Source organism: Bos indicus x Bos taurus, chromosome 18 (genome assembly GCF_003369695.1).
Source record: "Bos indicus x Bos taurus breed Angus x Brahman F1 hybrid chromosome 18, Bos_hybrid_MaternalHap_v2.0, whole genome shotgun sequence".
NCBI lineage: Eukaryota > Metazoa > Chordata > Mammalia > Artiodactyla > Bovidae > Bos > Bos indicus x Bos taurus.
The window spans coordinates 16,561,549-16,586,805 of record NC_040093.1 but is presented as its reverse complement, the minus strand read 5'-3'; the positions used below and the strand labels follow the sequence as shown (position 1 = coordinate 16,586,805).

Here is a 25,257-nt window from a genome sequence, read left to right as displayed (position 1 = left end):
AGGCTCAACATTCAGAAAATGAAGATCATGGCATCCAGTCCCACCACTTCATGGGAAATAGATAGGGAAACAGTGGAAACAGTGTGAGACTTTATTTTTCTGGGCTCCAAAATCACTACAGATGGTGACTGCAGCCATGAAATTAAAAGACACTTACTCCTTGAAGGAAAGTTATGACCAACCTAGATAGCATATTCAAAAGCAGAGACATTACTTTGCCAACAAAGGTCCGTCTAGTCAAAGCTATGGTTTTTCCTGTGGTCATGTATGGATGTGAGAGTTGGACTGCGAAGAAGGCTGAGCGCCGAAGAATTGATGCCTTTGAACTGTGGTGTTGGAGAAGACTCTTGAGAGTCCCTTGGACTGCAAGGAGATCCAACCAGTCCATTCTGAAGGAGATCAGCCCTGGGATTTCTTTGGAAGGAATGATGCTAAAGCTGAAACTCCAGTACTTTGGCCACCTCATGGGAACAGTTGACTCATTGGAAAAGACTCTGATGCTGGGAGGGATTGGGGGCAGGAGGAGAAGGGGACGACAGAGGATGAGATGGCTGGATGGCATCACTGACTCGATGGACGTGAGTCTGAGTGAACTCCGGGAGTTGGTGATGGACAGGGAGGCCTGGCGTGCTGCAATTCATGGGGTCGCAAAGAGTCAGACACGACTGAGCGACTGATCTGATCTGATCTGATGGCTTCAGTAGTTCAGTAACAAGACCAAAATCCTACTAGTCATTCTTGATTGTCACTTTTAATTTTTTATTGAAGTAACATTGGTTTATAACATCATAAAAGTTTCATGTGTGCAGCATCGCACTTCTGCGTCTGTTTCCTCTGCCCCGCCAAACATTGTGTTTTTGTCCGTCATCATACAGTTGATCTGCTTTGCCCATTTTCCCTCCCCCCATAACTACTATTCTGTTTCCTATGCATTTATTTTCGTTAGGTGTGTTTATTTATTTTGTTGATGTTGTTTGCTTTTTATGTTCCACCTATGAGTGAAGTTATATGATATTTGTCTTTCTCAATCTGACTTATTTCCACTTAGTATGATGCCCTCAAGGCCTGTCCATGTTGTTGCAATTGGCAGGATTTCAACTTTTTATAGCAGAGTAGTGTTTCATATATATATGTCTATATCTCACCTCTTGTTTTCTGGTCATCCAGTGCTGGGCACTTTTTGTTCTTGCTGTTGTCCCCAGTGCTTTGACAAACATACGGGTGCATTTATCTTTCTGAGTTAGTGTTTTTGTCTTCTTTGTGTACATACTCTAAAGTGGGATAGCTGGATCACATGTTAGTTCTGTCCTCAACTTGTTCCACAGTGGCTATACCAATTTACATTTCCAGCAACAGTGTATGAAGGTTCCCTTTTTATACATCCTGGACAACACTTGTCATTTTTTACCTTTTTGTTAATAGCCATCCTGACAGGCATGAGTTGATATCTAATTGTGGTTCTGATTTGCATTTCCCTAATAATTTGTGGTGTTAATCTTTTCATGTGCCCACTGGCCATCTGGCTGTCTTCTTCCAGACAATGAAGAACTGTCTATTCGGCTCTGTCTACTTTTTAATCAGGTTGTTTGTTTTCTTGTTGTTGACTTGTAGGAGTGCTTTATATACTTTGGATATTAACCTTTATCAGATGTATCATTTGCAGATATCCTCCCCTGTTTGGTAGATTATTTTTTCATTTCCTTGATGGTTTTGTTTACCATGAAGGAGACTGATAGTTTGATGTTTATTTTTGCTTTTGTTTCCCTCCGATCAGGTGACATATCTAGAAAGATACTGCTGAGACTGATGTCACTGAGCATACTGCCTATGTTTGCTCCTTGGAGTTTTATGGTTTCAGGTCTTAGATTGATGCTTTTAATCAATTTTGAGTTGATTTTTGGATATGATGTGAGATAATAGTTTCTTTTTTGTATGCCCATCTTTCGCAGCATTTATTGAAGAGACTGTCCTTTCTCCATGGTATGTTCTTTGTTCCTTTGTCAAAAATCAATTATCCATTTATGTGTGGATGTTTTCTGGGCTCTCAATTCTGTTCCATTGGTTGTGTTTCACTCTTTTTTTTTTTTTGGCCAGTTCTGGGCAGTTCCAAATTGGGAAAGGTGTATGTCAAGGCTGTATGTCGTCATCCTGCTTATTTAACTTATATGCAGAGTACAACATGAGAAATGCCGGATTGAATGAAGCACAAGCTGGAATCAAGATTGCCGGCAGAAATATCAATAACCTCAGATATGCAGATGACACCACCCTTATGGCAGAAAGCGAAGAAGATCTAAAGAGCCTCTTGATGAAAGTGAAAAAGGAGAATGAAAAAGTTGACTTAAAACTCAACATTCAGAAAACTAAGATCATGGCATCTGGTCCCATCACTTCATGGCAAATAGATGGGGAAACAGTGGAAACACTGACAGACTTTATTTTGCGGGGCTCCAACATCACTGCAGATGGTGACTGCAGCCATGACGTTAAAAGACGCTTGCTCCTTGGAAGAAAAGCTATGACCAACCTAGACAGCATATTATAAACCAGAGACTACTTTGCCAACAAAGTCTGTCTAGTCAAAGCTATGGTTTTTCCAGTGGTCATGTATGGATGTGAGAGTTGGACTGTGAAGAAAGCTGAGCGCTGAAGAATTGATGCTTTTGGACGGTGGTGTTGGAGAAGACTCTTGAGAGTCCCTTGGACTGCAAGGAGATCCAACCAGTCCATCCTAAAGGAGATCAGTCCTGGGTGTTCATTGGAAGGACGATGCTGAAGCTGAAACTCCAATACTTTGGCCACCTCATGCGAAGAGTCAACTCATTGGGAAAGACCCTGATGCTGGGAGGGATTAGGGGCAGGAGGAGAAGGGGACGACAGAGGATGAGATGACTGGATGGCATCACCGACTCAATGGACATGAGTTTGGGTAAACTCCGGGAGTTGGTGATGGACAGGGAGGCCCTGAGTGCAGTGATTCATGGGGTCACAGAGTCGGACCTGACTGAGCAACTGAACGGAACTGAACTGAACCTAAAGAAAAGTAAATAGAGAGGTATTTCATGTTTAAAATTTAATCAGAATAAGGAAGAGAAAACTCTGGTGAAACCATGCTGAGATATCTTATCTTAGGATTTCATGCAAAAAGCATTTAGTAGCCGTGTCAACTTTGTCGTAATGCCAAGACAGTAGGAAATGTTAAACGATATAAAAAGTAATGTGTGTCATACACAGTGATGAGGAAATTGCAACTAACATCAACACTGCTGTCAATTGCTTCATTTTCTAGAAGAAGAGGTGACTGCTTTCCTATGTTTGTTGGGCATCTTCATTTAAGGTTGGCGGGAATGATATTTAACACAGGCTTCCAGGGACTTCCCTGGTGGTCCACTGGTTAGGACTCTGCACTTCCACTGCAGGGGGTACAGGTTCAATTCCTTGTCAGGGAACTAAGATCCCACATACCACAGAACAGCTAAGCCAGTGGGCCTCAACTACTGAAGCTCCCACACCACAGTGAAAGAGTCTGTGCACTGCAATGAAAGATCCCGTGTGACACAATATTTTTTAAAGAACACGAGGCTTTATTAGAATTTAAGCAGTTTTTGCATGTCTTCAGTGTGCGTGTGTGTGTCTGTGTGAGAGAGAGAGATACCATCTCATCTTGTCACGTGTGTAGCCACCATGTAACTACCACCACTGTTCCACGCACACAAACTCCCTTGTGCTACCCCTTTACAGTCAGGTTCTCAGCCTCATCCGAAGCCTTGATGAGCACTGAGCTTCATCACTGGAATTTTGTGGTGTCAGGATTGAGTCGTACAGTAAGTAACCTGTTGAGATCGACATCTTTCATTCCTCACAGTACCCTGGAGATTCATTCTGTTTTGTTTTGTATGTTTTTCCAAGTATCAAGTAATCAAGAAAAAGTCTCCTTAACTCTAGGCAGGGTCAGACTTTCTGTTCTATTTTATTTCCTTTCCTTGCCTTATTTTACTGACTAAAACCTCCAGTACTAGATCAGGTAGTAGTGATAATGAGTTTTGGCTCGTTTTGGATCTTAGACTGAAAACACTCAGTTTTTCATCATTGAGTGTGATGTTGACTGTAGATTTATTACAGCTTTCTATCAGGTTGAGAAATTTCCCTTCTATATCTAGTTTGCTGATGATGTTTGGCAGAAACCAGCACGATTCTGTCAAGCAGTTATCCTTCAATTGGGAAATAAATTTAAAATTTAAAAAAAGAAAAAAGATGTTTTTAAAAGAAAAACTTTAATTGGAAAGAGTTATGAATTCTCGAGAAGCTGCAAATGTTGTATAGTGAGGTCCCATGTACCCATTGCGTGTGCTGTGCTAAGTCGCTTCAGTCAAGTCAGACTCTTTGCAATCCTATGGACTGTAGCCCCCAGGTTCCTCTGTCCATGGAATTCTCCAGGCAGGGATACTGGAGTGGATTGCCATGCCCTCCTCCAGGAGATTATCCTGGCCTAGGGATCGAACCCATGACTTTTATTTCTCCTGCATTGGCAGGCGGGTTCTTTACTGCTGCTGCTGCTGCTGCTAAGTCGCTTCAGTTGTTTCCGACTCTGTGCGACCCCATAGACGGCAGCCCACCAGGCCGCACCGTCCCTGGGATTCTCCAGGCAAGAACACTGGAGTGGGTTGCCATTTCCTTCTCCAATGCATGAAAGTGAAAAGTGAAAGTGAAGTCGCTCAGTCGTGTCTGACTCTTAGCGACCCCATGGACTGCAGCCTACCAGGCTCCTCCCTCCATGGGATTTTCCAGGCAAGAGTACTGGAGTGGGGTGCCATTGCTGCTAGTGCCACCTATTGCCTGCTGCTGCTGCTGCTAAGTCTCTTCAGTCGTGTCCGACTCTCTGCAACCCCATAGACGGCAGCCCAACAGGCTCCGCCAACCCTGGGATTCTCCAGGCAAGAACACTGGAGTGGGTTGCCATTTCCTTCTCCAATGCAGGAAGGTGAAAAGTGAAAGTGACGTCGCTCAGTCGTGTCCGACTCCTCGAGACCCTTAGTTTTTCCCAATTGGATACATCTTACATAATTACAGTCCAGTGTCAAAACCAGGGATTATACATTGGTATAATGTATGCATATAGTTCTGTGTCATTTTATGAGAAATGTAGGTATGTGTAACCAGCACCACAATCAAGATAAAAAATTATTCCAACATCAAGATAGACCGCATGTCATTCCTTTGTAGTAGCATCTAACACTTCTCCCTGATCTCCATCTATAAGCCACCACTCATCTACTTTCTGTCTCTGGCTTTCAACTTTTGAGGATGTTAAACAAGTGCACTTACACATTATGTGACCTTTTAAGGATGGTTTTTCCACTTAGGACAATGCTCGTGTAATCTCTTGATTTCTTCTTAAGCTCACTGTCCTTCACTTCTGCCTCTTTTTCTTTTGGGTCCTTGATCTGAACAACTCAGTGCCAATTCATTCCCGTTGTAAGCTGCACTCACTCCCTTGGTGATCTCAGCGTGTCACAGTTTAATTGCTATCTATATGTTAGAATTTCAAATTTTACATCTCCGACCAGACCTCTCTTCCAAATTCATGCCTTAAACCCTGTACAATAGGCATCTCAACCTCCAAGTGCCCAAAGCTGAATTCCTTATCTTTTTCCTTCCCAGTGGTCCCAGCCACAGTTTGCTGACCTCAGTGTGTGACTTCAGTAGTTCAGTAAGAAAGACCAAAATCCTACTAGTCATTCTTGATTCTCACTTGTAATTTTTTATTGAAATAACATTGGTTTATAACATCATAAAAGTTTCATGTGTGCAGCATTATACTTCTGCATCTGTATCCTCTGCACCGCCAAACATTGTGTTTTGTCCATCATCGTACAGTTGATCTGCTTTACACATTTTGCCTCCCCCCATAACTACTATTCTGTTTCCTATGCATTTATGTTCATTAGGTGTGTTTATTTACTTTGTTGATGTTGTTTGCTTTTTATGTTCCACCTATGAGCAAAGTTATATGATATTTGTCTTTCTCAATCTGACTTATTTCCACTTAGTATGATGCCCTCAAGGCCTGTCCATGTTGTTGCAATTGGCAGGATTTCAACTTTTTATAGCAGAGTAGTGTTTCATATATATATGTCTATATCTCACCTCTTCTTTATCCAGTGCTGGGCACCTTTTGTTTCCATATCTTGCTGTTGTCCCCAGTGCTTTGACAAATAAAGGGGTGCATTTGTCTTTCTGAGTTAGTGTTTTTGTCTTCTTTGTGTGCATAGCCTAAAGTGGAATAGCTGGATCATATGTTAGTTCTGTCCTCAACTTGTTTCATAGTGGCTATACCAATTTACATTCCCAGCAACAGTGTATGAGGGTTCCCTTTTCTATGCATTCTCGCCAACTCTTGTCATTTTTTACCTTTTTGTTAATAGCCATCCTGACAGGTATGCTGCTGCTAAGTCGTGTCAGTCGTGTCCAACTCTGTGCAACCCCATAGACGGCAGCCCAACAGGCTCCTCTGTCCTTGGGATTCTCCTGGCAAGAACACTGGAGTGGGTTGCCATTTCCTTCTCCAATGCATGAAAGTGAAAAGTGAAAGTGAAGTCGCTCAGTCGTGCCTGACTCTTAGCGACCCCATGGACTGCAGCCCACCAGGCTCCTCTGTCCATGGGATTCTCCAGGCAAGAGCACTGGAGTGGGGTGCCATTGCCTTGAGTTGATATTTAATTGTGGTTTTGATTTGCATTTCCCTAATAATTTGTGGTTAAACAATCTTTTCATGTGCCCATTGGCCATCCAGTTGTCTTCTTCCAGACAATGAAAAACTGTCTATGCAGCTTCTGTCCACTTTTTAATCAGGTTGTTTGTTTTCTTGTTGTTGACTTGTATGAATTCTTTATATACTTTGGATATTAACCTTTATCAGATGTATCATTTGCAGATATCCTCCCGTTTGGTAGGTTATTTTTTCATTTCCTTGATGGTTTTGTTTACCATGAAGGAGATCTTTAGTTTGATGTTTATTTTTGCTTTTGTTTCCCTCCAATCAGGTGACATATCTAGAAAGATACTGCTAAGACTGATGTCAATGAGCATGCTGCCAATGTTTTCCCCTTATTGTTTCAGGTCTTAGATTCAAGCTTTTAATCAATTTTGAGTTGATTTTTGTATATGATATGAGATAGTAGTTTCTTTTTTTGTATGCCCAACTTTCATAGTATTTATTGAAGACACTGTCCTTTCTCCATGGTATGTTCTTTGTTCCTTTGTCATAAATCAATTATATATTTATGTATGGATTTTTTTCTTGGCTCTCAGTTCTGTTCCATTGGTTATGTCTTTTTTTTTTGCCAGTACTGTGCAGTTTTGATTATCATGTTTTTTTCTGCAGTTACCATGACTTTTTAATATAGTCTGAGACCACAGGAGTATGACTTTCAGCTTTTTTCAGGATATCTTTGGCTATTGGGATCTTTTGTGAGTCCATATAAATTTTAACATTTTCTATCTGTGAAAAATGTCTTTGAGATTTTGATAGGGATTGCAAGGCATATGTAAGTTGTGCAGGTAATATGGACATTTTAACAATTTTATTTCTTTCAATTCATGAACATGGACTGTCTTTCCATTTGAGTCTTCGTCACTTTGTTTCAACATTGTATAGGTCTCAGCCTATGGGTCTTTCACCTCCTTGGTTACATTTATTCCTGTGTATTTTTGTTGTGAATATAAAGGCACTTCATAGATAAAACTGCTTTCTTAATTTCTCTTTCAGGTAGCTCATATTTAGCATGTAGAAATGCAACATTTTGTCTATTGATTTTGTACCCTGTACAAACTTTACTGTATTCATTTACGTGCTTAGTCACTCTGTCATGTCCAGCTCTTTGTGACTCCATGTATTGTAGCCTGCCAGGCTTTCCTGTCCATTGAGACTGTCCAGGCAAGTATACTGGAGTGGGTTGCCATGCCCTCCTCCAGGGGATCTTCCCAACTCAGGGATTGAAGCCAGGTCTCCTGCATTGCAGGTGGATGCTTTACTGTCTGAGCCACCAAAGAAGCCTTACATTTATTTATAATTTTTAATCATTTCTGGTGGAGTTATTCGGGTTTTCTGTATATAAAATCATGACATCCAAATATAGCATCAGTTTTGTTTTTTCCTTTCCAATGTGGATATCTTTTTTTCTTTTTCTTGTCTAATTGCTTTGGCTAGGACTTCCAATATTATGTTGAATAGGAGTGGCAGAGTGGGCATCTTTGTCTTGTTCTTGATTTTAGGGGGATAGCTTTCAGCTTTTCACCCTTGAATGTATGATGTTTGCTAGGAGTTTGTCATATGTCACCTTTACTATTTTGAATACATTTCTTCTATACCCAATTTATTGAGGTTTTCTTTTAATCACTAATATATGTTGAATATTGACAAATGCTTTTATGTATTGACATGATCACATAGCTTTTATCCTTTATTTTTCTTTGATGTGGTGTATCCCATTTATTGATATCTGGATGTTGAACCATCCTTGCCTTTGGTTAGCACTTTCCACCTTCCACTGCCTGTGTCAGGGGCAAGGCTCCAAGCCCTGACTATCACTGCTTGCACCTCCAGGGTCCTTAGTGCCTTGCAGATGCCAGTGTCATTCAGTGCCTGCAGATGCCGGGCAGTATTCACTGCCTGGGCTACTGGGATGGTGAGCTCCTCTTCTGAGAGTGCCTGAGTCACAGCCTCTAGCACTGTGGGGGGTGTGGAGGGTGAATGGGAAGCCTGGTTGCATGGGTCTCTGCTATGTCCAGGGCTGTAACTAAGCCTTGCAGGCTTCACTGCTGTGGATGGCGACCTCTTTGCTGAACTCCACAGTTCTATCAAACCGCATCCAAGTCCCGGTCACTGCTCTCCAGGATTACTGTAATGGCCTTACGAATGGTCTTACTTTGTCCAGGTCCACGTACAGTCTATTTTCCACACAGCAGCAGAGGAGATCCTTTTAAAACACAGATGAGAACAATCCCTCGTCTGCCTCAAGCGCCCATCTCACTTACAGCAAGAGTCCTGCAATAGCCTGTGATCTACTTTTCCATCTCCTGAGTTCAACCCTCCTTCTCTCTCTCTTTACTCCAGTCACACAGTCACCCTTTCGTTCCTCGAAACTTCATGTTCTCTTTTCACATTGTGGTCTCCATGCTGATCTCTCTAACTAGAAGTTCTTCCCCAAAATACACGTGGCTCTTTTCTTGACCTCTAAGCCTTTGCTCAGTTCTCATCTCCTCAACAAGGGCCACCTTAACCAGCCTATTTGAGATTAAGCCCTTTGTGGACTGCTCTGTTCTATTAACAACATCTTTTTCAAGACACTTATTCCCTTCTAACACGTTATATATTTTACTTGTGTATTATAATTTGAAAGTTACTGCATATATTTTCCAGCTGGAGTATAAGCTCCATGGAGCAAGATTTTTATCTGTGTTTTTCCACTTATGCAGATAGTACAAAGCCTGCTGCCGATTCATCACTCAATAAGCAGTTGTCAAATGAACAGATAGATGGTTGGATCCCTTTGATTGCTTTACTAACAACCCTCTGGTTTGGGATTATGGTCATCAGATATTCTGTGTGTAAGAAGACTGGGTCTAGCAGAGGTTACACTTTTAATAAGTCCTCACAGTGGCAGAGCTTGGACTCTCATCCAGGTGCTGTGTCTCCCCAAGTCTAGGGCAGATAGGGAAATTGCCAGCAAAGATTCAGGAATAGGTTCAATGTCAAAGAAAAAGTCAGCTGCATACGGCATGGGATGGGGACCAGTTTTATGAAGAAGGGTAGCCAGGGAGCTCTCTGTTACAGCTCTATCATTGTCACTTATCAGTAGACACAAGGAATTGCACTTAGATTAAGAATATCAGCATCTCTAGTACATGAACCGTGAACTTCCAGATGTTCAAGCTGATTTTAGAAAAGGCAGAGGAACCAGAGATCAAATTGCCAACATCGCTGGATCATGGGAAAAAGAAGAGAGTTCCAGAAAAACATCTATTTCTGCTTTATTGACTATTCCAAAGCCTTTGACTGTGTGGATCACACTGAACTGCGGAAAATTCTGAAAGAGGTGGGAATACCAGAACACCTGCCCTTCCTCTTGAAACACCTATATGCAGGTCAGGAAGCAACAGTTAGACTGGACATGGAACAACAGACTGGTTCCAAATAGGAAAAGGAGTACGTCAAGGCTGTATATTGTCACCCTGCTTATTTAACTTATATGCAGAGTACATCATGAGAAACACTGGACTGGAATAAACACAAGCTGGAATCAAGATTGCCGGGAGAAATATCAATAACCTCAGATATGCAGATGATACCACCCTTATGGCAGAAAGTGAAGAGGAAGTAAAAAGCCTCTTGATGAAAGTGAAAGAGGAGAGTGAAAAAGTTGGCTTAAAGCTCAACATTCAGAAAACGAAGATCATGGAATCTGGTCCCATCACTTTATGGGAAATAGATGGGGAAACTGGAAACAGCATCAGACTTTATTTTTTCGGACTCTAAAATCACTACAGATGGTGACTGCAGCCATGAAATTAAAAGACACTTACTCTTGGAAGGAAAGTTATGACAAACCTAGACAGCATATAAAAAAGCAGACACATTACTTTGCCAACAAATGTCCGTCTAGTCAAGGCTATGGTTTTTCCAGTGGTCATGTAAGGATGTGAGAGTTGGACTGTGAAGAAAGCTGAGTGCCGAAGAATTGATGCTTTTGAACTGTGGTGTTGGAGTGTACTCTTGAGAGTCCCTTGGACTGCAAGGAGATCCAACCAGTCCATTCTAAACGAGATCAGTCCTGGGTGTTCATTGGAAGGAATGATGCTAAAGCTGAAATTCCAATACTTTGGCCACCTCATATGAAGAGTTGACTCGTTAGAAAAGACCCTGATGCTGGGAGGAATTGGGGGCAGGAGGAGAAGGGGACGACAGAGGATGAGATGGCTGGATGGCATCACCGACTCAATGGACATGAGTTTGAGTGAACTCTGGGAATTGGTGATGGACAGGGAGGCCTGGCGTGCTGCGATCATGGGTTCCCAAAGAGTCAGACACGACTGAGCGACTGAACTGAACTGAACTGACTACAGTTTGAACCCACTTCTTATTATTACAGTGGACTTTGGATAGTGTGGACTGAACACACTTTTGATGTCATAAATTTCAGAAGAATAGAGGGCAGGGCTCTATAGCCTGAGTGAAAGGGTCAGGGGTGACTCATCTCCTAATTGCATTTATAGGGCATCTTCTCCAGACAGACTCACACACACAGTTTCAACAAGGAAGAAAGGCCCAGTTGAAGACTATGAACTCCTTGGTATGAAGGATGGGAGGAAGGAATCTGATTACCTCTGCTGCTGGTGCCAGGTCACCTTGACACAAATCATTACGTGAATGCTAGTAGAGAATGGGAAAGAGTGTGTGTGTGTGAGTGGGAATCACTGGATTTGCATTATTTTATGTCCTTTTGCATATTGTTTCTCTGGGTTTGGAAGTGTTTGTATATAAAATATGTATCTGTGCCTCTGAGTGCATGTCTGGACTCGGATTAATGTCTCCTTGTTGGAGGTATACTAATGTCTCTTAGCTGTGGGAGGAGATCACGTTTTGTGTCCTGAGTCTGCTTGGGCAATGATTAGGGAGAGAGAACACTGGCTCTTCATTCACTGACGCATCCGTCTCTTCCATAGCCGAACCCCTATCAGCAGTCTGTTTCCCTGGCTGTGGGTTTCATGGTGAAGATCACGGGAAATCTTGAGTCTTCTTGTGGGTGAGTAGAGGCCGGTTTATGTCTGATGGAGGGTGAAGCACAAGGGGAGAGTGTTAGCATGTCTTGGGGACACTCATTGGAAACAGCTTGATCTTCTTTAATCATCGGAATAAGTTGAGGTGTCTCATGCAAAAGTGTGAGATTACACTTCAGGTGGGATTTCCTTCCTCTGTGTGTCTGTGTCTATGTGTGTGTGTGTGTGAGCGGGGGAGGCAGGGGAGGAAAAGAGAGAGAGAGATAGCAAAGTGAGAAAGGTAAAAATATTTTGAGAAAGAGGGCAGGGGGAAGGGGAAGGAGGGAGAGGGAGAGAGAGAGAGAAAAGGACTGTGGTTGTTCCTGAGGAAGTTTTTTTCTACAGTAAATGCCTGCCTGCAGGAGCTATCCTTTTGTCTTTGCGGGAACAACCCAGAGGTTGTGGTGGATTTCTGCATGGGTATTGAGGAAGGCAGCAACATTGCATTCCATTTCCGAGTCTACACGAACAGCATGGTGGTGATGAACAGTTTCCAGGAAGGGGGATGGCAGGAGGAAAAGAGAATGTTTTCTGACCCTTTCATGCCAGGCCAGCCATTTGAGCTTCGATTCTTGGTGCTGGAGAATGAATACAAGGTGTGTGGGCCCTCCAGGGTGTGGAGCGCCATGGCCATGTTGGGGCTGCTGTGGAGAAACACACGGAGAGTCCAACTCTGATGTGATCACAACAGACCAATTTTTTGTTTGTTTTGTATTTTTAACACATGTGCTTTTTGAAATTGAAGTATCATTGATTTACCTTACCATGTGAGTTTCAGGCGTACAACAGAGTGGTGGAGCCCCTTGTCCCTGTATAGCACAGGCATCTATACTCAGGATCTTGTGTGCTGTACTCAGTGTGTGTGCTGTACAAGTAGAGATGCTGAGGTGAACTCCACACAGCTCTTACTGTATCGGACAGTCAGCAGTGTGGAGGGAGACGTGCAGGCCCCCTGCCCTCAGGGTAAAGCAGGGATGGCAGCTCTGGAGGCGAGGAAGTGGACATGGAGGATGATTTCTACAGCACTGTATTGGCAGGATGTCCTGGAGGAGAATTTCTGCTTTGCTTTTACAGAGTAAAGAAATTTTACAGAAGGCAATGAAAGTAGGAAAGGGAAAGAGGAGGCCTAATCGTTCTGAGCTCACAAGAAATACATCTCCTTCCTTAGGTGTTTGTGAATAACGAGTCCTTCTGCCAGTTTGCCCACCGCCTGCCCATACAGTCTGTGAAAATGCTGAAGGTGAGGGGAGATACTGTGCTGACTTCAGTGGATACATTTTAAGGGGCAGAAGATCTTCCAGTGAAGATATTGATCCCATTCCACTCTTCCATAATGTGCAGGATCATGGCCACTCCCAGAAGATGCCAGCATGTGCCCCTGCCCTCACACTTATGACAGTGATAATAAAATATTCCTGATATGAACCAGGACTTGGCTCTTGCTTGTAGGGAAGACATCAAGGGCAGATTTGGCACAAAGAGAACATCGCCCCAGGTGTGGAATGGGGAGTGTGGTTTTGGAAGGGCCCAGTTGGCCAAAATGTCAAGGGCTAACCCTGAAATGGAGACAGTGAGAGTGTCTCAGCATATCATGAGGAAGGTGGTCAGGTTTGGGGCTGTTTAAGGAAGGGATATGACTTTATATGTGAGCCTCTTTTGACTTGTTTTTTCGTTCCTCAAATATTTATTGGTCCCTGTATTTGTCAGGGCTCTCCTGAGAAACTGGTGTGTGTGTGTGTATGTGTGTATACAAATGTACACACACAGAGGAATTTGATTATGGAGACTGACAATTCCCAAGATCTTCAAAGATGTAGTTCTAGTCTGAGTCTGGAAGCCTGAGACCCAGGAAGAGCCAGTGTTTCGGTTCCATTCTGAAGGCAGGAAAAATCCTCCCTTCTCTAGGCTGGCGAGCTTTTTTGTTCTGTTTAGGTCTTCAGATGATGGGAGGAAGCCCATCCACACTAGGGAGGGCAGTCTGCTTTACTCAGTCTGTGGATGCACTGAAAATAATGTATAACCCAAGACCTGACCACCAAACAGCCCAGTCAAGATGACACAGAAGATTAACCATTACAGCTCCTTTCTGTAACATACCTTTCTACATGCCAGACATTCCGTATGAACCCTATGTGATGCTGAGAGGACTAGAGAATGGTGTTGTTGGCAAAAGGAACTTGATACTGATAAGTCAAGGGTAAAGTCAGCCCGGTGGGGTGTTTGGAACTCAGGAGTTGAATGTCAGATGTTCGGGCAGATACAGCATAAACCATGGTGCGTGGCTTTCCTGGTTTCTGTCTTCCCTGGCTTAGGAACACTGGCAGCTTTCAGGGGTTATGAAGTGTGACGTAGGAGGCTGCAGCCAGATCCTTCGGACCCCTCAAGCCTGGAGGTCTTCTAGAGACAGAGGACCTAATGAGTCCCTAAGTTTCTGAGTGCCTGCAGTTTCCTAGACACTCCATATATAAAGGAAGGCTGCTTGCTTTTGTCGTCTTCAGGCCCTCTGAGCATTCTTCCCTATTTCTATACCTTGACAATGAACAACCTGTAGAGGAAAGTAAGAAACCAGTTCTTTTAGAGTAGTGTAAAAAAAGAATACAGTACTTAAGACAAAATCTAACCAAGGAGGTGCCAGACTTCTACATTGAAAATGACAAAACACCATTGATAGAAATTACAGATGAGCAACCTCAATAAATGAAGAGACATTCCATGTTTATGGGTTGGAAGACAATATTGTTAATACTATTAATTCTAAATATGTTATCCAGTGTGGTTTGAGAGATTCAGTGCACCCCCTGTCAGAATGCCAGTGGCCTCTGTGTGCAGAATGGAAAACAGATCCTAAAATTCACATGGAGCTGAAAGGGACACCAAATGGCCAAGATAGTCTGCACAAAGAACGGGTTTGGAGGATTCCCACATCTCGGTTTCAAAACTTAATACAAAGTTATGCTACGAGCTCTAAGGAAGAAAGTACAGCCTATAGGAACAGATGGATAATATAAGCAGAGTGATGGAAATTCTAAGAGAATCAAAAAGAACCCCTACAGATTAAAAAAATTTACATAAGTGAAGAATGCATTTGATGAGCCCGTTATCTAAATTAGCTATCCCTAGGAAAGAATCTCAGAGGTTGAGGGTATGTCAATAGAAACTTCGAAAACTGAAAAAAAGAAAAAAGACTGGAGAGAGATTGAATATCAAAAAACTCTGGGACAGGTACAGAAAGTGTAGCATGTGCTTAATGGGAGAACTAGATGCAGAAAAGAGAAAGGAACAGAAGAGATATTTGAAGTAATAATATCTGAGAATTTCCCACATTTATGCCAAACACCAGAACCACAGACAAAAAGAAGCTGGAGGGAAAAATCACCTGCCCACATAGGAGCGAAAATAAGAATTATATCAAACATCTCCTTAGAAACCATGCAGACAAGAGGAGAGTGGAGTGAAAGTTGAGAGAAATTTGGTGCAACCATCATGGGAAACAGTATGGTGATTTCTCTAAAAATTGAAAATGTAATTGTCATATGATCCAGCAGTTTTACATGTTGATACTTCTCAAAGGAAATAAAGACCCCCCCCCCAACTCAAAAAAATATACAGTAGTGGCCCCTTGGAAACAGGGGTTATGTTCGAAGACCCACAGTGGATGCCTGAAACCTTGGATAGAACCAAATCCTACATGTGTGTATGTAGTTAATCCTTGAGCAAGGGAAAGCCACTGGGGGACTTGGTTGCAGAGAATCAAGTCACCTGAAGCTGGAAGGAATAAATTCCCCCTCAGTCCAGAGTTTACAATAGATATCAGTCAATAACTTGTAGATTCTCCCAATTACTTTCTTGTCCCTCACCCTTTGGACAAGCAGTGACTGGATTCTCAACAGTATTGTACACGTTCTTGAAATGACATGCATTCCCTTTGATAATTTTGATGCATATGCATCCCACACAGAGGGCTTCCCTTTCCCATTATTTCCTTCTCTCTTTAAATAAATGTTTTTCACTGGAGTAAATTTCTTTTTAATCAATGACCTTTTTTTTTTTCAAGATTTATTTATTTATTTATAGCTGCACTGGGTCTTTTTTTTTTTACCTTTTATTATTATTATTATTATTATTATTTTTTTACTTTACAATATTCTATTGGTTTTGCCATACATCAACATGCATCCACCCTGGTGTACACGTGTTCCCCATCCTGAACCCCCCTCGCACCTCCCTCCCCATACCATCCCTCTGGGTCATCCCATTGCACCAGCCCCAAGCTTCCTGTATCCTGCATCAAACCTGGACTGGCGATTTGTTTCTTATATGATATTATACATGTTTTAATGTCATTCTCCCAAATCATCCCCCCCTCCCTCTCCCACAGAGTCCAAAAGACTGTTCTATACATCAGTGTCTCTTTTGCTGTCTCGAATACAGGGTGTCGTTACCATCTTTCTAAATTCCATATATATGCGTTAGTATACTGTATTGGTGTTTTTCTTTCTGGCTTACTTCACTCTGTATAATAGGCTCCAGTTTCATCCACCTCATTAGAACTGATTCAAATGTATTCTTTTTAATGGCTGAGTAATACTCCATTGTGTATATGTACCACAGCTTTCTTATCCATTCATCTGCTGACGGACATCTAGGTTGCTTCCATGTCCTGGCTATTATAAACAGTGCTGCGATGAACACTGGGGTACATATGTCTCTTTCAATTCTGGTTTCCTTGGTGTGTATGCCCAGCAGTGGGATTGCTGGGTCGTATGGCAGTTCTATTTCCAGTTTTTTAAGGAATCTCCACACTGTTCTCCATAGTGGCTGTACTAGTTTGCTTTCCCACCAACAGTGTAAGAGGGTTCCCTTTTCTCCACATCTTCTCCAGCATTTATTGCTTGTAGACTTTCGGATCGCAGCCATTCTGACTGGCGTGAAATGGTACCTCACTGTGGTTTTGAGTTGCATTTCTCTGATAATGAGTGATGTTGAGCATCTTTTCATGTGTTTGTTAGCCATCTGTGTGTCTTCTCTGGAGAAATGTCTAGTTCTTTGGCCCATTTTTTGATTGGGTCATTTATTTTTCTGGAATTGAGCTGCAGGAGTTGCTTGTATATTTTTGAGATTAGTTGTTTGTCAGTTGCTTCATTTGCTATTATTTTCTCCCATTCTGAAGGCTGTCTTTTCACCTTGCTATAGTTTCTTTTGTTGTGCAGAAGCTTTAAATTTTAATTAGATCCCATTTGTTTATTTTTGCTTTTATTTCCAATATTCTGGGAGGTGGGTCATAGAGGATCCTGCTGTGATGTATGTCAGAGAGTGTTTTGCCTATGTTCTCCTCTAGGAGTTTTATAGTTTCTGGTCGTATGTTTAGATCTTTAATCCATTTTGAGTTTATTTTTGTGTATGGTGTTAGAAAGTGTTCTAGTTTCATTCTTTTACAAGTGGTTGACCAGTTTTCCCAGCACCACTTGTTAAAGAGATTGTCTTTAATCCATTGTATATTCTTGCCTCCTTTGTCAAAGATAAGGTGTCCATAGGTGCATGGGTTTATCTCTGGGCTTTCTACTTTGTTCCATTGATCTATATTTCTGTCTTTGTGCCAGTTCCATACTGTCTTGATGACTGTAGCTTTGTAGTAGAGCCTGAAGTCAGGCAGGTTGATTCCTCCAGTTCCATTCTTCTTTCTCAAGATTGCTTTGGCTATTCAAGGTTTTCTGTATTTCCAACAAATTGTGAAATTATTTGTTCTAGCTCTGTGAAAAACACCATTGGTAGCTTGATAGGTATTGCATTGAATCTATAGATTGCTTTGGGTGGTATACTCATTTTCACTATATTGATTCTTCCGATCCATGCCCATGGTATATTTCTCCATCTATTAGTGTCCTCTTTGATTTCTTTAATCAGTGTTTTATAGTTTTCTATATATATATATTTCTATATAAATATTTCTATTTCTATATATATAGTTTCTTTAGGTAGATATATTCCTAAGTATTTTATTCTTTTCGTTGCAATGGTGAATGGAATTGTTTCCTTAATTTCCGTTTCTATTTTCTCATTATTAGTGTATAGGAATGCAAGGGATTTCTGTGTGTTGATTTTATATCCTGCAGCTTTACTATATTCATTGATTAGCTCTAGTAATTTTCTGGTGGAGTGTTTAGGGTTTTCTATGTAGAGGTTCATGTCATCTGCAAACAGTGAAAGTTTTACTTCTTCTTTTCCAATTTGGATTCCTTTTATTTCTTTTTCTGCTCTGATTGCTGTGGCCAAAACTTCCAAAAATATGTTGAATAGTAGTGGTGAGAGTGATCACCCTCGTCTTGTTCCTGACTTTAGGGGAAATGCTTTCAATTTTTCACCATTGAGGATAATGTTTGCTGTGGGTTTGTCATATATAGCATGTATTATGTTGAGGTATGTTCCTTCTATTCCTGCTTTCTGGAGAGTTTTTATCATACATGGATGTTGAATTTTATCAAAGGCTTTCTCTGCATCTATTGAGATAGTCATATGGCTTTTATTTTTCTATTTGATAATGTGATGTATTACATTGATTGATTTGCAGATATTGAAGAATCCTTGCATCCCTGGGATAAAGCCCACTTGGTCATGGTATATGATCTTTTTAATATGTTGTTGGATTCTGATTGCTAAAATTTTATTAAACATTTTTGCATTTATGTTCATCAGTGTGCACTGGGTCTTTGCTGCTGCGTGCGGGCTTTTTCCCATTGCAGGGAGCAGGGGCTGCTCTCTAGTTTTGGTGCGAGAGCTTCTCATTGCAGTGGTTTCTCTTGTTGAGGCTCCCAAGCCCTGGGGCACAAGCTCAGTAGATGTGGGGCACAGGCTTAGTTGTCCTGTGGCATGTGGGGTCTTCCCACACCAGCGTTCAAACCTGTGTCGCCTGCATTGGCAGGCAGATTCTTTACCAGGGAAGCCCTGGAGTGAGTTTTTTTCTTTTTTATATTTTTACATCCTCAGTTCTTGAGTTTCAGATGTTAAAAAATAATACAAGAATGGTATTTCAGAAAGGGTCCTCCCTTTCTGACAGTTTGCCCCAGGCATGTGCCAGTGATTCAACTAAAGGTTTTACATATACTAGCTCATCTGTTCCTGAGAACATCCTAGGAAGTAGGACTTTCTGATAATCCTCCTTGTGCCAAGGAAACTGAGACCAGGGGAGTTTAATGAATCTTAAGATCTCACTGTTAGGAAGGAACCAAATCAGTACTGAATCCAGGCAGCTGACTTCTGAACCTGTGCTCTTAATCTGATGTGAGGGGCCAACTCAGTGGAAAAGACCCTGATGCTGGGAAAGACTGAAGGCAAAAGGAGAAGAGGGCAGCAGAGGGTGAGATGGTTAGATAGCATCAGTGACTCAATGGACATGAATCTGAGCAAACTCCAGGAAATAGTGAAGAACGGGGGAGCCTAGCGTGCTGCAGTCGTGGGGTCACAAAGAGTTGAACACAACTTAGTGACTGAAGAACAGCAAGAGTCTGCCCTTTGATGTCTAACCTGCTGCACCCCTGGGAACCATCGTAGGGCGGGAGCCCACACCTGGCCTTGCCCCTCATCCACTCTCGTCTCTCCTGGCAGGTCCCGTACACACGGGATGGGTCCTTGACTGTCGGATCTTCGTTGACAATCAAAGGGAAACCTGCCATTTCTTTCAGGTGGGTATGATATATATAGCCCATGGGTGTGGAGATGGAGGAGGACGGAGAATACTAGAGTGTGTGTGGGGATGGCCACTTCATGGGTGAGTGATGTTCAAGCGTGTACCCAGCCTCAGGGACACAGTGCAGGCGCAGGACCGCTGGCAGGTCTCGGGGGCTGGGAGAAGGCTCAGGACTTTGGCTCTTTACCAAGGGACGTAGAACGTCCAGAAGATGCAGGCCCAGGCCAGTGACTGCTGCTCAGCTTGAATCTCGGGCCAAGTACCAGGGCGTCCCGCCTCCCTGGGCAGGGTGAGCTGAGGAAGCAGGTCCCCGGGAAGAAGGATGACAGCATCCCCAGGAAGGCCTGCCTTCCACCAGGAAGGAGCTGGGAGACGAGGGGTGTGTGTGTGTGTCCAGTGTGGGTTCCCACACAAAGCTGTAACTGGTGGTTTGTTCTAAGGATGTATACTGTATATCAAGCCCCTGCCTGGCTTTGTGCAAAATGCATGGGAGAAATTAAAGAGAGAAAATGACCAAGTCAGCACTTGAAATTTTTAATTAAAGACAGAGAACCATAGAAAACTGACCTTAAAGAATCTCTTTTTTTCTTGTATCCAAACAATTGCAAGTTTTTTTCCAATTTATGTGGTCAGAAACCTAGGTCTTTATGTTTGGAAATGAGTTGTCAGCGTTTTAGACTGAGGAGGACAGAATTTATTGTTAGAACAAGCACAGTTATACCCATGGATGCAGTGACCTGATTCTGGTTTTGATGTTCCAGTTAATCATTGCAGAATAATAAATCTCCTGAAAATATATTGGTTTAAAGCAATGATTTAGTATCTCTCCCAGTTTTGCAGGTTTATTGCACTCATATGGGTAGCATGTGGCTTTAGTCAGATTATGGTGGGAAATCCAGTTTAATTTAAATCTGCTTTTAATTGGGTTATTGATATGGTTAAATATTGAGTCTAACATATTGCTACTTGTTTTCTATTTGTCTCAGCTATTGTTCCCACCTTCCCCTTTTCTCTGCCATCTTTTAAATTAATCAAGTTTTATCATTGTTTTTATCTTCTTTGTTGGCTGTTGAGCTAAAAATCTTCATTTTGGTATTTTAGTGGTTCTTCAGGATTTTTAGTGTACATGTTTAACTTACACAATCTATCTCAAATGATATACCACCTTATAAGCAGTATAACTTTACAATAGCATATTTTCACTTCTCTCCTCTAACATATGCTATAATTCTCATGTGTTTTATTTTTGTTTTTTCTTTTTAATTGGAGGATAATTGCTTTATAGTGTTGTACTGGTTTCTGCTGTACAACAACGTCAATCAGTCCCAAGTATACGTAGAAGCCCCCTCCCTCCCTCCTGAGCCTCTCCCCCTGCCCATCCCGTGCCTCTAGGTCATCACAGAGCTCCAAGCCGAGTTCCCTGTGTTACACAGCAACTTCCCAGGGCTCTCTCTCAGTCTTCACTTTATTTTTATATGTTATAAGCTCTGCAAGGCATTGTTATAATTTCTCTTTAACAATTATATTTACCGATGTAACAGCCATTTCCACTGCTCTTCATTCTTTTGTGTAACTCCAGATTTCTAACTGGTGTCCTTTTCCTTCTGCCTGAAGGATGTACTTTAACATTTCTCCAGAAGGGGTTTGTTACTGGTGGCCTTTTCTGAAAAAGTCAAGGTTTCACCATTGCCTTTGAAAGATACCTTTCCTAGATTGAAAAAGTACACTTCAGATTCTGTCGGAGAATTCAAATGTAACCTGTGCATCAGATGATATCAAGGGAGTTTTCTGGAACATTGTAGTGGTAGTTGTGATTATGTTTTCAAAGTCCTTATCTGTTAAGATAAATTCTGGAGTGTTTATATCAAAAATGATAGTATGACTGAGATTTATTTTAAAATTCGCCCCCCCCCTCCGCAAATAAGTGGGAGGAACAATGAAACAAGAATATTCATAATTAAAGTGGGAGAGTAGGTACATAGGCATTATTTATATTATTCTTTCTTGTGAGAATTAATAAAGGAAAAAACCTCACTAAAATGAAGTTGGGCAGCCAGAAGAGGGAGCTCTTACGCATGTGCCACTGGCTGTCTCATAGATCCCAGCAGGAAGAGATGTACCTCACCTCTCTGGCAAAAGTGACCTTACTTTAAGACCCCCGGCAGGAGGAAGAAAGATTTTCTCTCTGCCTGGAATCAGCTCAGCCAATGAAAATACACTGTACTTTAAACTCTCAGTTTCCTCCAATGGACTCTTTGCTTATACTAGCTCCTCGAAACTTTCCCTTTTCCTCAGTAAGAGTTTCCTTTCCTTTTTCTTAAAAAAAAAAAATTTTTTTTTTTTTTGGTCATGCCATATGGCATGTGGGACCTTAGTTTTCTGATCAAGGATCGAACCCATTTCCCCTGCATTGGAAGCTCAGAGTGTTAACCACTGGACCTCCAGGGAAGTCCCTCTTTCTTTCTTTCTTTTTTTTTAATTACTTACTTGGTCGTGCTAGGTCTTTGTTGCAGCAGGCGGGATGTTCCATTTTGTTGTGCCCTGCTGGGGTCTTTAGTTGTGGCACGCAGGGCCTTTTACTTGCAGCCCTCGAGCTCTTAATTCGGGAGCATGGAATTTTAGCCACTGGACCACCAGAGAAGGCCCCTCCTCTCTTGTTCTTTATGAGCTTGCCTGTGGTTCACCAGAGCTGCGTGTTTTGGATCGGACTTCCTTTGGTACTTCTGAATAAGTCTGTTTGGCAGGTAAAATAACTGGCTGTTTTATTGTTTGAGGTTAACATTCTTCTTCTTTTGGTGCTTGTTGGAAATTTTTCATTAGAGAATGAGGGAAAGCAGTTAGAATCACTGCTTTCCTGTTCTAGATATGGAAATGTTGCTCAGCAACCCCTCAAAAAAAAATAAAATAAAATGTGATGATTGTTACAAAGGGTAGGTACAGGGCTTTGAGGGCTAATTCTAGGATGGGTTGACCTGGCCAGGGAGGTCGAGAAAGATTTTCCTGAAGGAGATTGTTTAGGCTCTGAGAAAAGAGTAACAGTTAGCTAGGATAAAAGAGAAGAATTTACAGGTGGAAAAGCAGTTTGCGCAAAAGTGTAATCAGCATGACAAACGTAAAGAACATAGCATGGTGGGCGTAGAAAGCGTGAGAGGGACTTCCCTCATAGTCAGGGGTTAAGAATCCACCTGCCAGTGCAGGAGGCACGGGTTCCATCCCTGGTTCAGGAACTAAGATCTCACTTGCCATGGAGCAACTGAGCCTGCAAGCCACAACTATCGAAGCCCTCACTCCCTGGCTGTTTTTGTTGTTTAGTCCTCAGTCATGTCTGACTCTTCGTGACCCCAAGGACTGTAGCCTGCCTCTGTCAATGGGATTTCTCAGACAAGAATACTGGAGTGGGTTGCTATTTCCTTCTCCAGGGGATCGTCCTGACCCAGGGATCTGACCTGAGTCTCCTGCATTGGCAGGTAGATTCTTCACCACTAAACCACTGGGAATCCCACAGTTTTAATGGGCTCACTCTCTAGAGCCCGTGCTTAATACCACTGCATTTAAGACAGGGAAATCTGGGTTCAGACTGGCTGGGTGCAAATCTAATTTTGCCACTTGATGTGAATAACATGAATAACAAGTTACTTAAGTTTTCTGTTCTTTAAGGTAGGGGTCCTCCACCCCCAGGCCAAGGACTGGTACCAGGCCACAGCTCACAGATAATGTGAGCTATCTCTCACATTACCACCTGAACTCCACGCCTTGTCAAATGAGTGGCAGTGTAATAAATGCAATGTGCTTGAATCAGCCCAAACCATCCCACTCCTCCCCACCCACCGTCTGTAGAAAAATGGTTTTTCACAAAACTGGTCCCTGGTGCCAAAAAGGTTGGGGACTGCTGCTTTAGGGTCTTCATCTGTAAAGCCCAAACAACAGTAGACCTGCAGTACACAGTTTCTATGAAGATTAAAGGAAATATATGAAATCACCTTAAAATTGTGTGTGGCACAAAGAAAGTACCCAACTGATATTAACTCTTATCCTGAAACTGTGAGAGTGTTGTCTTCTCTAGTAAATAAAATGATCACAGGATGCTGGTTTCAGAGCTTTGAGTCATTTAAAGCAGTTAGATTTTACAAATTTAATTTGTGCAAGTAGACTTGTATGAAAAGATCTCCTGGTATGCCTGCTAGATTTTTAATGAAGGGAGTGTTTATATATATATATATATATATATATATATATATTTTTTTTTTTTTTTTAGATGCAAGCATTCTTAAAGCTTTAAATTGTATTATCAACTTCTACATGGAGTAACTTTTCTAAGTGGATTAACTTTTCCAGGCAAGGAGATCAAATCAGTCAATCTTAAAGGAAATCAATCCTGAATGTTCATTGGAAGGACTGATGCTGCAGCTGAAGTGACAATGCTTTGGTCAGGTGATGCAAAGAGTTGGAAAAGACCCTGATGGTGAGAAAGACTGAAGGCGGGAGGAGAAGGGGACTGACAGAGGATGAGATGGTTGGATGGCATCATCAACTCAATGGACATAAGCTTCAGCAAGCTCTGGGAGATGGTGAAGGACAGGGAAGCCTGGCGTGCGGCAGTCCATGGGGTTGCAAAGAGTCAGACAGGACTGAGCCACTGAACAACAGCAAGAGTGAGGACACATTCTTTCATCCAGATAAAAACAGAGCTGATGAGATTCAGTCTTACTTGCTTTGAGAGGTGATTGATACACTTAATCTCCTAGCTAACTTTAGCCTAAGGTGCTTATCAAATCTCCTCCCTTTGCCAAGCACCAAGCTCCAATTTTTATACCTTTCACAAGATTTCTAGGTGTTAAACTCTGCTCTTGCTTAAGAATTGGCAACTAATACATAACTCATATTTAAATTTCCCCCAATTGTCCAAAAACATGTCTTTTATAGCAAACTTTAAGCCCAGCATCCAGTCAGATTCTGCGCATTCCATTGGGTTCCTATATCCCTTTAGCCTCTTTTTGTTGTTGGTTTTCACTTACTCAGGCACGTCCGACTCTTCACAACCCCATAGTGGCATTGCAGGCTTCCCTGTCCTTCACCATCTCCTGAAGTTGGCTCAAACTCATGTCCATCATGTTGACGATGCCATCCAACCATCTCATCCTCTGTCAGTCCCCTTCTCCTCTTACCCTCAGTCTTTCCCAGCATCAGGGTCTTTTCCAATGAGTTGGCTCTTCTCATGAGGTGACCAAAGTATTGAGTTTTAGCTTCAGCATCAGTCCTTCCAATGAATACCCAGGACTGATCTCCTTTAGGATGGACTGATTGGATCTCCTTGCAGTCCAAGGGACTCTCAAGAGTCTTCTCCAGCACCACAGTTCAAAAGCATCAATTCTCTGGCACTCAGCTTTCAGGAAAGCATCTGCCGGAGTTGCAGGAGACCTGAATTCAATCTGGTTTGGGAAGCTCCTCTGGAGAAGAAAATGGCAACCCACTCCAGTATTCTTGCTTGGAGAATCCCATGGACAGAGGAGCCTGGCAGGCTACAGTTCATGGGATCGAAAGAGTCGGACACGACTTGGTGCTGTCTTTCCTTTTTCTTTATGATCCAATTTTCACCTCCATACACTGGAAAAAAACCATAGCTTTGACTTGATGGACCTTTGTCAGCAAAGTCATGGTTCTGCTTTTTAATACGCTTTCTAGTTTTATCATAGCTTTTCTTCCAAGGAGCACGTGTCTTTTAATTTCATGGCTGCAGTCATCATCTGCAATGATTT

General features: G+C 42.1%; 2 protein-coding genes across 3 annotated transcripts in view; one reads left to right on the top strand and one right to left on the bottom strand.

Moving 5' to 3' along the window:
* The window catches only part of LOC113876516 (galectin-10-like), a 97,851-nt gene that overhangs the window by 14,903 nt on the left and 57,691 nt on the right, over nt 1–25,257 (bottom strand). The gene's annotated exons all lie outside the window — the stretch shown is intronic.
* On the top strand, nt 12,234–13,245 carry LOC113875308 (placental protein 13-like). Its single transcript, XM_027513643.1, has 2 exons — nt 12,234–12,413; nt 12,986–13,245. The coding sequence occupies exons 1-2, from the start codon at nt 12,234–12,236 to the stop codon at nt 13,097–13,099; spliced, it is 294 nt and encodes a 97-aa protein (XP_027369444.1). The 3' UTR covers nt 13,100–13,245.